Genomic DNA, 12,979 nt, shown 5'->3' on the forward strand with positions numbered 1-12,979 from the left:
GTTTCCCTGACTGGGAAGGAGGCAGTTGGGCTCGGCCATGCCCCCGGTTGTGAGGGCTCTTTTCCTTTTGTCCTTCGGCCCCTGCTCTGTGCACCTGGAGGCCCACCTGAACTTCTACGTCAGTGGCTCCAGGCCTCTGCTCCCAGCTGGGTGAGCCCCCAGGGCCTCAGCACATCAATGGATGGGAGGGGTCATCCAAGCCCCACCCTCTCCAGCAAGCTCTATGCGCTTCGAGCTCAGGTGACAGTGCACCCCCTAAGCCCCTAGGCCCACAGGGTGACTGGGCCTGCTGTGATCCCTCCAGTTCCCTCACACCCTGCCCACATCTCTGTAAATAACCCTTTATTAAAGTCTCCCTGAATCTACCATCTTGTATGCACCATCTGTTTCCTGCTGGGACCCTGCCCGAATCCTGCAGCCTCCCCGGCCCTCCGGTTTGTATCTCCTTGTTGACTCAAGCAGCCAAGTGGGGAAGGGCGAGGCTGGGCCCAGATCCCCAGGGAGGGATCCAGGTGCCGGATCGGGGAACGGCATGACCTCAGGGCACGTGGGCCTGGAAGGCAGCGAGCAAGGAACCTGGATGGCAAGTGACCTTTGCCGCCATCATTAGCACCCTCATTTCAGAGGCGGGGCAGGATGGGGCCCTGAGCCCCTATTGGGGACCCAGTGGGGGTTTCCCTCCAGAGCCTCCCTTCCCTGCCCAACTCTTCCACGGAGCGGTTATAGCCTCACAGGGAATAAAGAGCGTCCCAGGGGGCCCGAACCAGCTTCCCAAGCTCACCCACCACCCACACGCTCACCCACCCGCCCTCCGTGCCCTTTCCCTTCTCCTGTCACCCCCTCTTAGGCAGAGAAAATACTCAGAAAACAACAAATGCGGGACTGTTCCTCGTATCTTCTCTAGTTAGGAGGGAAAAAAACCCACCATGGCCAGGGTGAGAATGAACCAGCGGGGGCCCCTCCGTGGTGTGCACGGATCAATCGGGGCCCCTTTGCTGGCGTGGCCAGCGAAGGCTGTTGCCCTCCGCTCATAGAGGGAAGGCAGAGTTAAGTAAAATACAATCAGAAATAATTGGCTCATTGGAGAGAGGCAGGAAAAAGGTGCTGAAAAGAAACTCGTCTACAGGATGGAGGCAAATCTTTGCAGGGAAGAGGGGCTCCCTTTTAAAGTGGTTTTAAAAGACCATTTCCGATCCCCAAGGTGTCCCCCATCCCTGCCAAATGCATCCTCATCTATGCCTTGATAAGATGGTGCAATTCAATTCCACAAACTCTTAATGAGAACCTACTGTGCGCCTAATTCTGAGTGTGCGGCCCTGGAGGAGCTAAAATGGGTTTCTAAGAGGCGGGAGTCCTCCCTCTCTCCCTCCCTCCCTCCCTCCCTACAAACCCGGGGGAGCTGGAGTTTGGAGGACTGGTGACTGATGCAAGCCTTGGTAAGAGAGGCTGGGAGCTTGGACCAGGGTGGTGGCAGCTGGGATGGGGGTATGGGAGTGGATGGGAGAGCCTTTGTGGAGGTACAGTCCCCTGGACTTGGGGTCTGTGTGTTCCTGGACAGGTAAGGCCGAGGGAGATGGTAACTGCAGGATGGTGGTGGCCTTCAAGGAGGCCTGGGGATGACAAATGGAGATGAGCATTTCAGAGAGTCCTTGAGGGCAGGTGCTCCAAGGCAGTGGGTCTCCCACCCGGACACCAGCTTTGGAGTAAAAAAGCCAGAGAGAGCTGGACCCCATCATGCAGATGGCTGGGCAGGCCAGAGACAGGGCAGGGAGAAGGAAGGAAAGAGAATGATGGTGGGGAGAGAGTGCGGCTGTCCCTGGAACCAGTCTTGTTTCCCTAAATTCGTCCCAGCTAGAATCCTATTCTCATGACATGATTTCTTCTCTGTTTTGAGTCTGTGGGCTTTCTGGTCAGATTTCAGATGCACCCCTTTAAACAAGGGAACCTGGAGGTTCCAAAAAACACTTTTTACAATCAACTTTTAGAGTCATCCCGGCGGGGCACCAGGCACCAACATTCTGATCCTGTTCATTCAATACCTGGCTGTGTGACCTTGGGAGAATGGCTCAGCCTCTCTGGGCCCCAGCCTCAAGCTCTATGGCTAATAGGGGAGCCCCTACAGGTGGAGAGGGAGGAGGAACAGACATTTCTGTGCAGGTATCAAATTAAGGCTCGTCTTGGAAGACCATGCTTGAGTTTGGGGATAGCGAGAAACCCCATGTGTGTTGGGTGGGGTGAGCTGGGTCAGCTCAGGCTGGGTGTCCCCTGCCCCCCATCCTTAGCTGGAGCTTGGCTGCAGGCAGCTAGGTAGGGCCTGTGAGGCGCAGAGCGTCACCATAGGAACGGGCTTGTGGAGAGCGGCACAAGGAGCCAGGCGCTGGGGGAGGTGGGCAGGGGGGCAGGTGACAGTGGGGGCCCCGGCTGAGGTTTCACTGCAGCTGCTCCCCACATTCTACTGGGGGGTCCTGGTGGGGAGGGAACAAGGTGAGGTTATCACTGCAACCTTGGAGGCCGCCCTCAGGAAGCCCAGTTTGAGGGGGTCAGCAACCCCTAGAATGCAGCAATCAGGGATGGCCAGAAGGTGCTGGTGGACAGGGCCCTGGCCCAGGCCAGTTGCTAGGACGCAGGACCTTTGCGAGGGGCCTATGGCTACCCCTGAGGACACTTGGTGCCTCATCCATTTATTCATTAACTCACTTAATCCACAAACACCCTGTGGGGAGCCCTGCAGGCTGCCGGCTGAGGGGCGCAAGGCTGAGCAGGCGCTTCTGGTCCTGCTGAGGTCAGGCACACGTGCAAAATCTATTAACACCAGGCGGGGGAGATGTGCTCGGGGCGGATGGTGCTGCTGGGTGGCGGGGGGCGGGGGGGGGGGCTGAGGGGAGGCCATAGGCTCACTGCTTTCCAGTCCTGGGTGGGTTGGAGGTGGGGAGGGGGCAAGGGCTGGGAGGACCTGGCAGGTGGTGGCGAAGGCCTCGGAGGAGGAGGGGAGAGAGGACAAATAGGTGATGCCCTGACCTCCTGCCCAGCTGTCCCAGGGCCCTGCTTGGGCACAGGGCAGTGTCTTTCTTTTGCCAGAGATCCCTAACGCCTGGGATGCAGAAGGACACCAAAAACATTCTTTGAATATAATGGAATGCAAATGCTCGTGCTTTCTTACAAGTAAGAGAATAAATATAGTACGGGACCATCTTAAATTCCTCGAGAGCTGTGTGTGTTCACGTCCTTAAACTTGCCAGGTGTGGCAGGCCGAGCCACGATGCACAGCCTCTTTTTCCTAGACCCGGACTCTTGGAGATGGAAAGAGGCTGTGATCCTGCCATAATCACCCCCCACCCAAACTCCTAAACTGGGGCCAGGATGGGTGTCCTCCTTCTAGGGGCTCAGGGCTTGAGAAGACGTTTTCTTCCCTGGCTAAAGGGGGTCCCCTGTTTACACTGATCTCGGGCACTTTGTCGGTGCCTGTGAAGGGTCTCCAACCTGGACCCTCCTGGGAAGGTGTGTGGGCGGGCACAGCAGGGACCACCGGGGCGGCTCAGCCCAGTTCCCAAGACTTGGCACAAGTCTGGGCGAGAAAAGGCGGGAGTCCTTTTCTTGTTCGTGGGTTTCTTGTTTCTTGTTCTTGGGTTGACGCTGGTATGAGAAAAGGGGGGTTTGTGTTACCTGGACTGCTCGCCAGGGTAGGGGAGGCGGAAGAACATTCAAGAATAGGTCAGAAGGATTCATATCCAAAATGCTGAAAGTTTTGTCGTGGTCTCTCTCCAGCCTAACCCTGTCCCAGTCACAATGAACAACCCACACTCTTTAGCCATCACACGCGTGCACACCCAGAGGTCCTCCCGTAATGGCACACCCTGGAGAACTGTGCATCCTCACACACTCCCCCCGCCAGAGAAGAGCTCAACCCCCTTCCCCACGTGTGCACGGCTCTCCCAGCACGCACACCCTTGCGGGTCAGAGGCCCGTAAACGCTCTGTCTCCCCTGCCCCTTCAACTCTTGGCGGTGAGGGACCACCTGGGGGTCTATCGCTGTATACACTCCACCCCCAGCAGAGCGCCAGGTACACAGTAGGAGCTCAGCCAATGCTGAATGGATAAATGACTACGTTTAAAGAGGTCCGCCTCTGTTTTACGGAAAATTAACTTCTGGGAATTTCTGATGAATGAAGAATTGCTGTGCGTTTTGCCAAAGCCTGCATCGACAGACAGGCTAAGTGATGAAAAGACTCCTTTTTCCTCTGGTCTTGATTGCTTGCTCCTGGGAGGGGGTGAGTTTACCTAGAGAGTATGGGGGTGGGATGGGGAGTTGTCATTAACCCTTCTGGGGACCCCAAGAGCCCCCCCACGCGCACAGCGTGACTCAGTGGCGCCCTTTAAAAGGATAATTTGATTGATGACGTAGACAATTAGACTTGTGAACTTGACATCCATGTCGATTCCAACGGCGAGAAAGGAAGCGAGAAGAATCTATTTTTGAATCCTACCATCCATGATGAGAAATTGGCTCTGCTCGGGGGAGAGGCGCGACCCGGCATAGGTCAGCACTAAATATGGCCCCAGACCAAGACGCCTCTTGTATCCTTCCCTCCCTGGAGCTTCTGGTGGGGCCTGGGGGAGCTGTGCTCCCTCCCGTGTCACATGCAGGCCTGCGCAGGGGGGCTCGGGGAAATGGGCCGGCTCTGTGCTCCTCCGCAGCCCCACGGAGAGCCCTGCAGTGGGCCCGGCGCTGTCACGCGCCTCTCCAGGCCCCGCGCACGAGGCCGGAAGCTGAGCGTGCGCCTCCTCGGCTGAGCTCAGTCCCACTTCAGACTGAAGAGGCTTCTCTCTGATTGAACTTGAAACCAAGCCGTCATGTTCTCGAGCCCAGCCCGAATGTACCCGGGTGTGTCTCTCATTTGTCTCCGCCCCCAAGCCCCCTCCCCTTGGCAGAAAAAAAAAAAGATAATTTCTCTCTCCAAAGATGAACTTAAGCTTTGGAAAAGAATCATAATCGCGGCAGCTGTGTAGCTCTTTGGTGACTGCGAGAAGCCCCCGAAGCCTCCAAGGCGGCTGGGCTGCGCCCTCACCCGAGGAGGGGAGAGCAGGGTCCTGGGACTGTCCTCGGTGTCTTCCCACTTGTCCTCCCTGCCCTGCTCTCTCTTACCCCGCGGCTGGCTGCGCAGAGAGCCCAGAGCTTGGAATCCCCGTAGACTCGGATGTGAATCCCAGCTCTGCTACTTATTAGCTGCACACCTGTCTCGGGGTCTTCAAGCCTCAGTGTGCTCATCTCTGAAGTGGGCCTTGCAATCCTGACCCAGCCCAGCTGTGAGGAGGCCCCGCTGAGATTCGGCTAAAACCGAATTTAAGTCCCAGGCGTGGGGTTGGGGGGTGCGGGGGTGTCAGGGAGAGGCAGGAAGGCAGCCCCGGTTTGCCTGTAAACGCCTAGCCTGTGGCCTGGTGGCGGAGAGACCACTGCCCCACTGTCTCTAGGATATTTCAGCTCTAGGGCTCTAACCAGGTGCCCTGAATTTTGGGCACTGGGCTCGCCTAGTTACAGGAGCCGTCCCTTTGGGAAGAGCTGCATCTCCGGCAGGGCCAGGCAGCTGTGCCCTTTCCTGGAGGGAGGATGGAGAATGCACAGCGTCGGGGGGGCAGAGGGGAAGAGGGGACAAAGGCTCCTGTGAGTCTTCATCGGGCCTCAGTTTCCCCAGCCGTACAATGTCCCACTAGGACTGGACCAGTCAGGGTGCAGAACTGGATGCCCCAGCTGCCTTGCCCCTGCTGTGCACGCCCAGGATTAGCTGGTCTCTGAGGCCCCTCCAGCTGGACCCTGCTGGGCTGGCCTGATCAGTGATTCTGTCTTTAATCAAGGGCAAAATGGTCTGGTGCAGTCTGGGGGCCGTGTTAGTGTTTGGAGAGGCGGGAGGGGGAGAGGAGGAGGGGGCGTGGAAAAGGGCTGGAGATAACACCTCTTTGCTTCGCTTAGAAAACTTTCACCCATCACCAGCTTCCTTGCTGCCCCCTGGGAGACTGAAGCCCAGCCTCTGTTCCTGCTTACCAGAGGACCACTGGCTTTCTGGGGATGGGGGGAGTAAGTAGGCAGAGCCAACTCGGCCTAGCAGAAGCATAGAGTTCAGCTCGGTTGGCAGGTCTAATCCCTGCTACCTGTGTAGACCGCCTGCCACGCCAGGCTGTGATGACCGGTGGGTCAAGCATTTCCCGAGGGTGGGGGCTATTTGCCTCTTCTGTGATCTCAGAGGCCTGTACTTCACAGAGGAGGGGAGTGAGGGGAGGGGAGGGCAGCGGGGAGGGGAGGGGAGGGATGCACAGATAGAGGAGGGGCTGCCCTGTGCTCCTCAGCCCCCAGGGCCCGCTTGCAAACAGCAGACGGAGTCGACTTCTCCTCAAGGGACCCGATTGGCATTTTCGTTCTTCTGTGCAGCCTTGAAGCCTGCGATAGTCACCAACCACCCTCCCCATGGCTTCTCAGCTACCCTTTCTCAGCGTCTGCTTGCTGAAAAGAAATCTCAGGTCTCCTGAATTTACAGGCGCTTTATTGAGACTAGAGCAAACCAACAGAAAGCTCTAGGCTTATAGATACCGTCAGGCAGGAACCCCTCTCCCTGCAGCGGCCCTGCAGGGGGCTCCGGTAGAGGGCTCCATCCGCAGGACCCTGTCCCCACCCCCTCCGCCGCCAGCTCTCTCTGGCCACCTGGGGCGGAGGCCCACTGGCAGCTCTTGGAGGAAGGGCAGGAAGGGGCCAGGCCTTGTAAGTACCGTGGTTTTCTACTTAGGAAAACCCGAGTTCCTTTTGGGGACAGGTGTGGCATCCCTGTTTATAGACAAGGAAGCTGGGCTCTGCGTGGCAGTGGTCGGCGCTCAGCAGGCAGGGGATGGAGCTGGGATTAACGAGCAGGTACCAACTGGCCAGGGCAGTGCCCTTTCCGCCTAAGCTCCTGACATTTGGGCTTGGAAGCTGTGGAGGGAGCCTGCCCGCCCGAGGCCCCCCTCCCTCTCCAAAACTGGAGAGGGCAGCGGTGGGAAGGGACCCAGGTAGGGAAGGGAGGGGTCTAGGTGGGGCACACTGCATGGCTGCGGGGGGAGGGGGGTCCTTGGCGCTCCGTGCTGTCCCCACGGGGCACCTCGTGACTTGGTCTGGAGGGCAGGGGTGGGCCCTCACCTCAGACCTCTCGGTCCTGATATCCCCGCTTCTCCTTAGCGTCTGGCTGGGAACGCAGCCCTCCCTATCTGTCCGCTGCCTAGGATAATTTTGGAGGCTGAGGTCAGGGTCCTCGGAGGGAGGGGGCATCAGAGAAGCCGTGCGATCTCCATGCAGTGGACAGTTGGACCTCCGGCCACTCCCACCGTAGCCCAGAGGACTTGGGCAAAAGGCCTTCCATCTCTGGACTCAGTTTCTTCACTTGAGGAAAGAGTTCGTGGAAGAGGATGGGGTAACGGAAAGGCAGGCATGTGGGGTGGGGAGCTGGTCGGGGCGGCTACTGTGTGACTGCTGCCCTCCAGCCTGTCACCAAAGCCGTTCCCAACGCACCCAGACCCCGCTTCTGGGTCTTCGGCAGACGGCAGGGAAGAGGCGCCGTCCACAAGGGTGTCAGGGGGCTTCCCTCCAGCCTCCAAGAGTCCTCCCAGAGCAGGTCCTGCTTCTGGGTTGCAGACTTAGGGCCTCAGGGCCAGCAGGGTGGCAAGTGCGGGCTCCCCCTAGCCTGACTTCCCAAACCCATCCCAAGGACAGCAAGTCTGTCCTCAAACCTGCCAGGGCACTGTGAGATGGCCCAAAGGCCAAGGCCTCCCAGCCCAGGTTCATAGTGGCAGAGATCACCCCCCACCCCAGCGCTGTGGGCAGGGTAGGCCAAGAAATGGGTGGGCGTCCACTCCCAGTCCTGTGGCATCTCTATGCAAACTAATCAATGCAAATGAAGCATACACAAAAGATCCTTCTACCGTCAGGACCTCCCGGTACCCTCCCCAGAGGTTAAGCACCTTTGATTCCCTTTCTGCCACCTGCCACCGCCTACCAGGTCCTTCCCCATTTCCCTAAACCTCCCTGATAGGGAGAGGGGTGGGGGGGAGACAGCCCAGCAGACTGTGGGGCTCTAAGTTCAGGCTGGGGGCTTCTACCAGCAGTTTTTTGGAGGGGGAGGGTCTGTGGCAGGGTCACCATCCCCCAGCCGCACTTCCCTGAGACCCGAGGCCAGAAGCCTCCCGGTGGTTCTGGAATATGTGCTGAGTGCCGGGTGTGCAACTGTGCACGTCAGTGTGAGCATACTTGTGAACTTGCCCACATGTGTCAGTGCGGGCAAGGATGGATGTGTTGGGGTCTGCGTGTGTGTGTGCGCGCGCGCCCGTATGCGCTGGGTGACCGTACCTGCGTGTTTTGATAAGCGCGTAACCAAGAGCCTGAGATTTGTGAGTTTCGGGGACTGGGTATGTGTGTGTGTGAATATCAGATGTGTGAGAGCCTTCCGGCAGGCCTAGGGCCTGACTGCGTGTGTGTGGGTGTATGTGACTGAACATGTGCCCGGGTGTCTGTATGTTTACAAGGGTATTCGCATGTTCAGGTGTGCACGTGGCTGTGCACGTGCCTCTGTGTGGACGGCCGGGCACATGTTGACGGATGTCCAGGGTTTCATAACTGTTATGTCCTCAGCCCCTCTGCGTGCCTATGACTGAGCCTGTGGCGCTCCCGACTATTCCCAGGATGTGCGCGTGTGTTGCAGTGTGTGTTTGTGGCGTAGCACGGTGTGTCGGGGTTGCCTTGTGTGCTGCTACGAGTGTGTCTGCATTTCCCTGCGTCTTTATGGCTACGAGTGTGGGTGCCTAAGGCTCCTCATAAGTGTTTTTCCCGGTGCATGTGCGACAGTGTGCGTTTTCCCCGTCTCTAGAGCGTGCGTTTGGGTTTTTCTGGGTGCGTGAGCCATGGCGTGCGTGCTCGGGACCTTGGCGATAAGTGTTGTGGTGTTTCTGTGCGTGTTTCTGTATTCCGAGCGTATCCTCGCGTCTTCCTGGGGTCTACGGCCCAGCCCGTGTTTAGCTCATGCGACTTGTCCTAAGCGGGCCCGTGTGTGCGCGCCCGTGAGCCGTCCTGTGGGGGGAACGTGTGCCAAAGGCGCGCGGGGTACCGGTGCCCGTCTAGCCAAGAGTGCCCCGCGTGCGCGAGCCGGTTTCCGGGACGCCGCAGTGGTGGGGGGCGGCCCCGCGAGGGGCGGGGGTCACCGGGACTGGCCGGCGCCGGCCCAGTGCGCGCGAAGGCGGGGGCGGGGGGCGGGGGCCGCGGGGGGGCGGCGGTACGAAAAGGGCGGCGCGCGCGGCGGCGGCGGCAGCTCGGCGGCGGCAGCGGAGAGCGCAGCGCGCAGACCGGTGCAGCCCTGGCTTTCCCCTCGCCGCGCGCCCGCGCCCCCTTCCGCGTCCGCAACCAGAAGCCCAGCGCGGCGCCCGGAGCCGGACCCGCGCCCGCGCCGCTCCCGGGACCGCGACCCCGGCCGCCCCGCGATGACCGCGACCGCAGCCCTCCTGCCCGTCCTCTTGCTCCTGCTGGCCTTCGGCCGCAGTGCCCATGGTGAGCCCCCCGGCGGCCTGGCTCGCGCCCCCTCTGGGGAAGCCTGCGACGCCCCCCCCGGCCGCCGTGCCCCGCGCGCCCCGTCCCGCGCGCCCCGACTTCCGCCCGTCCCGCCTAATCCTAAGCCCCGCGCCGCGCCTGCCTGGTCCTCCCTGCCACCCTCGCATGCCAAGCCCGGCCCTGGGGTCCCCGGGGGCGGGGGAGCTGTGGGACCCCGGCCCCTTCCCGCCCCGCAGAAGTGGCGCTCGCAGCGTGTCGGTGTGCAGAGAGGAGGTATGGAGAAACGAGGTGATGCTGGGGAGCCCTCTGTGAAAATGCTCTGGGGTTCAACTTCGGGGGGTCCCTGCGTGTGTGTTCGGGAACAGGCCGGTGGGGGGGTAACTTTGCCGTCGTCGCCTCAGATTGCCAGCTGGGAGCCCAGCCCGAGCCCCTCCTGCGTGGCGTTTGTCTAGGTGAGGGGCTGCGACACTCCTGTCTGTGGCGGCCATATGTCTCTGACAGCGAGAGAGTTGCCCCCTTCCCGCAGGGTCCCCCAAACCGCTGCACGAGTGGTGACGGGGGTCCTGTCTGAAAAGCTGGCGGGAGTTACAGGCACTGCACACAGTAGGTGCCTATTAAAGTGTCAGAATCTCTAAGTAGTGTCAGAATTACGGTCTTTTCCGCAAAACCCTTGTTCGTCTTTTTAATACGAAGAGTCTGGCGTGGGGAAAATTGGGAGTTTGACCTGGGTGCCTGGCTTAACTGGGATTAACCTTTAAAAACTCCAGACGCCTTACCTGTGAGCCCTCCAGGTGAACCTGTCTGGGCTTCCCCAGAGCTGAATACCTCAAAATCTGGCCCCACCCCCCCTCGCCTTTAGCTCACTTGGCAAAAGTGAGGGTCTGGCCGAGTGCCCAGGGGTCAGAATCTTTCCGTTCTCGTTCACTGTCTCCTCATTCCTGCTTTTAGGATTTGGCGTCTGTAATTTCTTGGAGGGACCCTGGGTGTCTGACCTGGTCCTGGGAGCTGGGCAGTGGGCTGCGGTCACTCCATAACCAGGGACATGCGGAGATTTTTCTCCTACGTGGGTTGGGATGCAGTGCCTACCGTGTGCCCAGTGGGGAGAGCCACAGAGGGTCGGAGGCTGCCTCCTGGGAGGCCGTCGTGGCCTCTGCCACAGCCTGCAGGGCCTCGTGGGGTGAATGGTGTAACCTTTCTTGTGCCTCAGGAGCTGAATGCTTCCCGGCCTGCCACCCCCAAAATGGATTCTGCGAGGATGACAATGTTTGCAGGTAATGGAGCGGCTCCCCAGAGGCAGCGTGTTGGAGGGCCAGGGCAGAATTCTGGGGAGTCGTGACGTCAGGCAGAAAAAACGGGGAGGGCTTGGCCCCTGGACTGCAGCAAACAGCTTCCTCGCCCCCGCAGGAAACCAGTGACGTGTGGGGGGAGGTGAGGGGGACAAGAGGACCGGGAGGCGGGGGATGCTGGGAGCGGTGGCGGGGACAGGACGGCGTTCTCAGAGGGGTGGGTGGCGGGAGAGCCTCTTGCAGGTGAGACCACTGCAGGCCACTGCGGCAAAACGCAGCTCTTCCTCTGGCTCTCGGGGACCCCTCTGCCTGCTCCCCAGCTGATCTCCTTTTTAAGCTTTTCCATTCAGGTGACTGGTATTGGTTTCCTGGGACCCACCGGCCGGGCACTGGGCAGAGACCCGCGAGGGCTCTTGGTTCCACAGAAAGCAACCGGAGCCCCTTCTCCATCCCTGCCCCCCCCACATACATCCGCACCTTTCTTCCCCAACTCCCGCAGGTGCCAGTCTGGCTGGCAGGGTCCCCTGTGTGACCAGTGCGTGACCTTTCCCGGCTGTGTTAATGGACTCTGTGTGGAGCCCTGGCAGTGCATTTGCAAGGACGGCTGGGATGGACATCTCTGCGACCTAGGTTGGCACCTGCCCCGCCCACCCTGGCCCCGGCCCCCGGCCCCCAGCCACCTCCTCCCAGCCCGGTGGCTGCCGCCCCTCCCCCTCTTGCCTTAGCCCAACACACCCCAGCGCTCTGTATGGTAATGATCTGTTTATACACTTCCTGCTGGTGCTGGGAGCCTCCTCACAGGTAGGGACTTCATTTTGCTCCCTTCTGCACTGCCAGCACCGAGCACCAGGGAAGGCACTGGGGTAGGGGGGCTGCCAGTTGAATAAAGAGTCGCAAACACGCCACGCGAAGCTGAGCGGGTGGGGACCACAGCCTCGAGAAACCTGTTCGGGGCACTGAAGCTCTGAGAGGGGAAAGGACTCAGGGGGTCGCAGAGCCGAGACTCCATGAAATTCACCCGCCAGGCTGTTCAGGATATGCTGCAACAGCAAGCAGACAGACGCGGGGAGGGGTGCTGGGTGCCGAGCGCTGGGCGCAGCGGGAGCTGAGTCAGGGCCGCTGGGACAGGGCCGGGGGCTGTGCTGGAAGAGGTCAAGTGCAAGGGGAGGTGGGGGGTCGGGAAAGGCTGAGAAGTAGCTCAAGTGCAGCTTGGCGTGATCTGTTGATTCTGTTAACTTATGCAGTCTTTGCCCTCCGTTACCCTGAGCAATTGAGAGCTGGCTGTCGCTGCACCTTCAGGCTGCAGAATGTTCACCCGAGCCCATTCTCACTTGGCAAAACCTGCCCTGAAGCCCAGGCAAACCAAGGTCCTCGAGAGAACTCCCAGCAGTGTAGGCAGCTGCCGCGGGCTCTCTGCCCCTCGGTCCCGACGGCAGCGTCAGTAAAGACGAGTGGTACCAGTAGGGAAACTGAGGCTTCGGGAAGCAAAGGGGTCTGCTCAGGACACCTAAGAAGTTGGGGGGACAGCCAACTACAAAACCCCTCCCTGTGCCCCAGAAATGGGTTCATTCTCATCTGAGGCTGTTTCTAACACTCTCCCGTTAAGAAAAACCTAAGAGCACGCTGTTGGCACCCCTGCCCCGCGTAGCCAAGGCAGTGGGGCTTTCAAAATCCCCCATCACGTTGTCTCGGGACTTTAAAGTCTCCCCAGCCAATATGATGCGGGCTTTGCCCCACAGCTGACTCACGCTCTGGCCAACAGAGCTTGGGCTCTGCACCCTTGAAGTACCTCTGAGCTGTTTTGGGGACCCAAGGGGTCCCAGAAAAGCCACCATTCAGGATCAGGGCTTTTAGCCTGGAGCCCACTCTTTCTGATATCTAATCCAGGACGCCCCCCGTGGAGTTCTCCAGACAAAAGGTCCCTTCCCCACTGGGTTGACAAAAGCTTGGGACGGCTGGGTCCAGAGGAAACAGCCCTCCGGGTAATCGCCGGCCCTCTCCCTTTTCACCCGTCTCTGAGGCTGTCCTCGCCACAGCTGCTGCCCCGGCAGGCAGGCAGAGACACACACACACACACAGACACACACACACAGACACACACACACACACACACACACACACACACACACACACACACACA

At 59.9% G+C, this 12,979-nt stretch overlaps 1 protein-coding gene across 4 annotated transcripts in view; it reads left to right on the plus strand.

Annotated features, from left to right (window-relative positions):
- The first annotated feature begins 9,321 nt into the window (after positions 1–9,321).
- The window catches only part of DLK1 (delta like non-canonical Notch ligand 1), an 8,301-nt gene continuing 4,643 nt past the window's right edge, over positions 9,322–12,979 (plus strand). Inside the window, exons 1-3 of one of the 4 annotated variants that reach the window (XM_027120850.1) lie at positions 9,322–9,553; positions 10,761–10,824; positions 11,339–11,469. In XM_027120850.1, coding sequence (XP_026976651.1) covers positions 9,487–9,553; positions 10,761–10,824; positions 11,339–11,469 — 262 coding nt within the window. In that variant the 5' untranslated portion in view covers positions 9,322–9,486. The remainder of the gene's footprint in view (positions 9,554–10,760; positions 10,825–11,338; positions 11,470–12,979) is intronic. The other 3 variants (XM_027120853.1, XM_027120852.1, XM_027120851.1) reach the window with 3 other exon arrangements.

Source organism: Aethalodelphis obliquidens, unplaced genomic scaffold (genome assembly GCF_003676395.1).
Source record: "Aethalodelphis obliquidens isolate GAN/ISIS:26980383/991018 unplaced genomic scaffold, ASM367639v1 scaffold21, whole genome shotgun sequence".
In the NCBI taxonomy this organism is placed as follows: domain Eukaryota; kingdom Metazoa; phylum Chordata; class Mammalia; order Artiodactyla; family Delphinidae; genus Aethalodelphis; species Aethalodelphis obliquidens.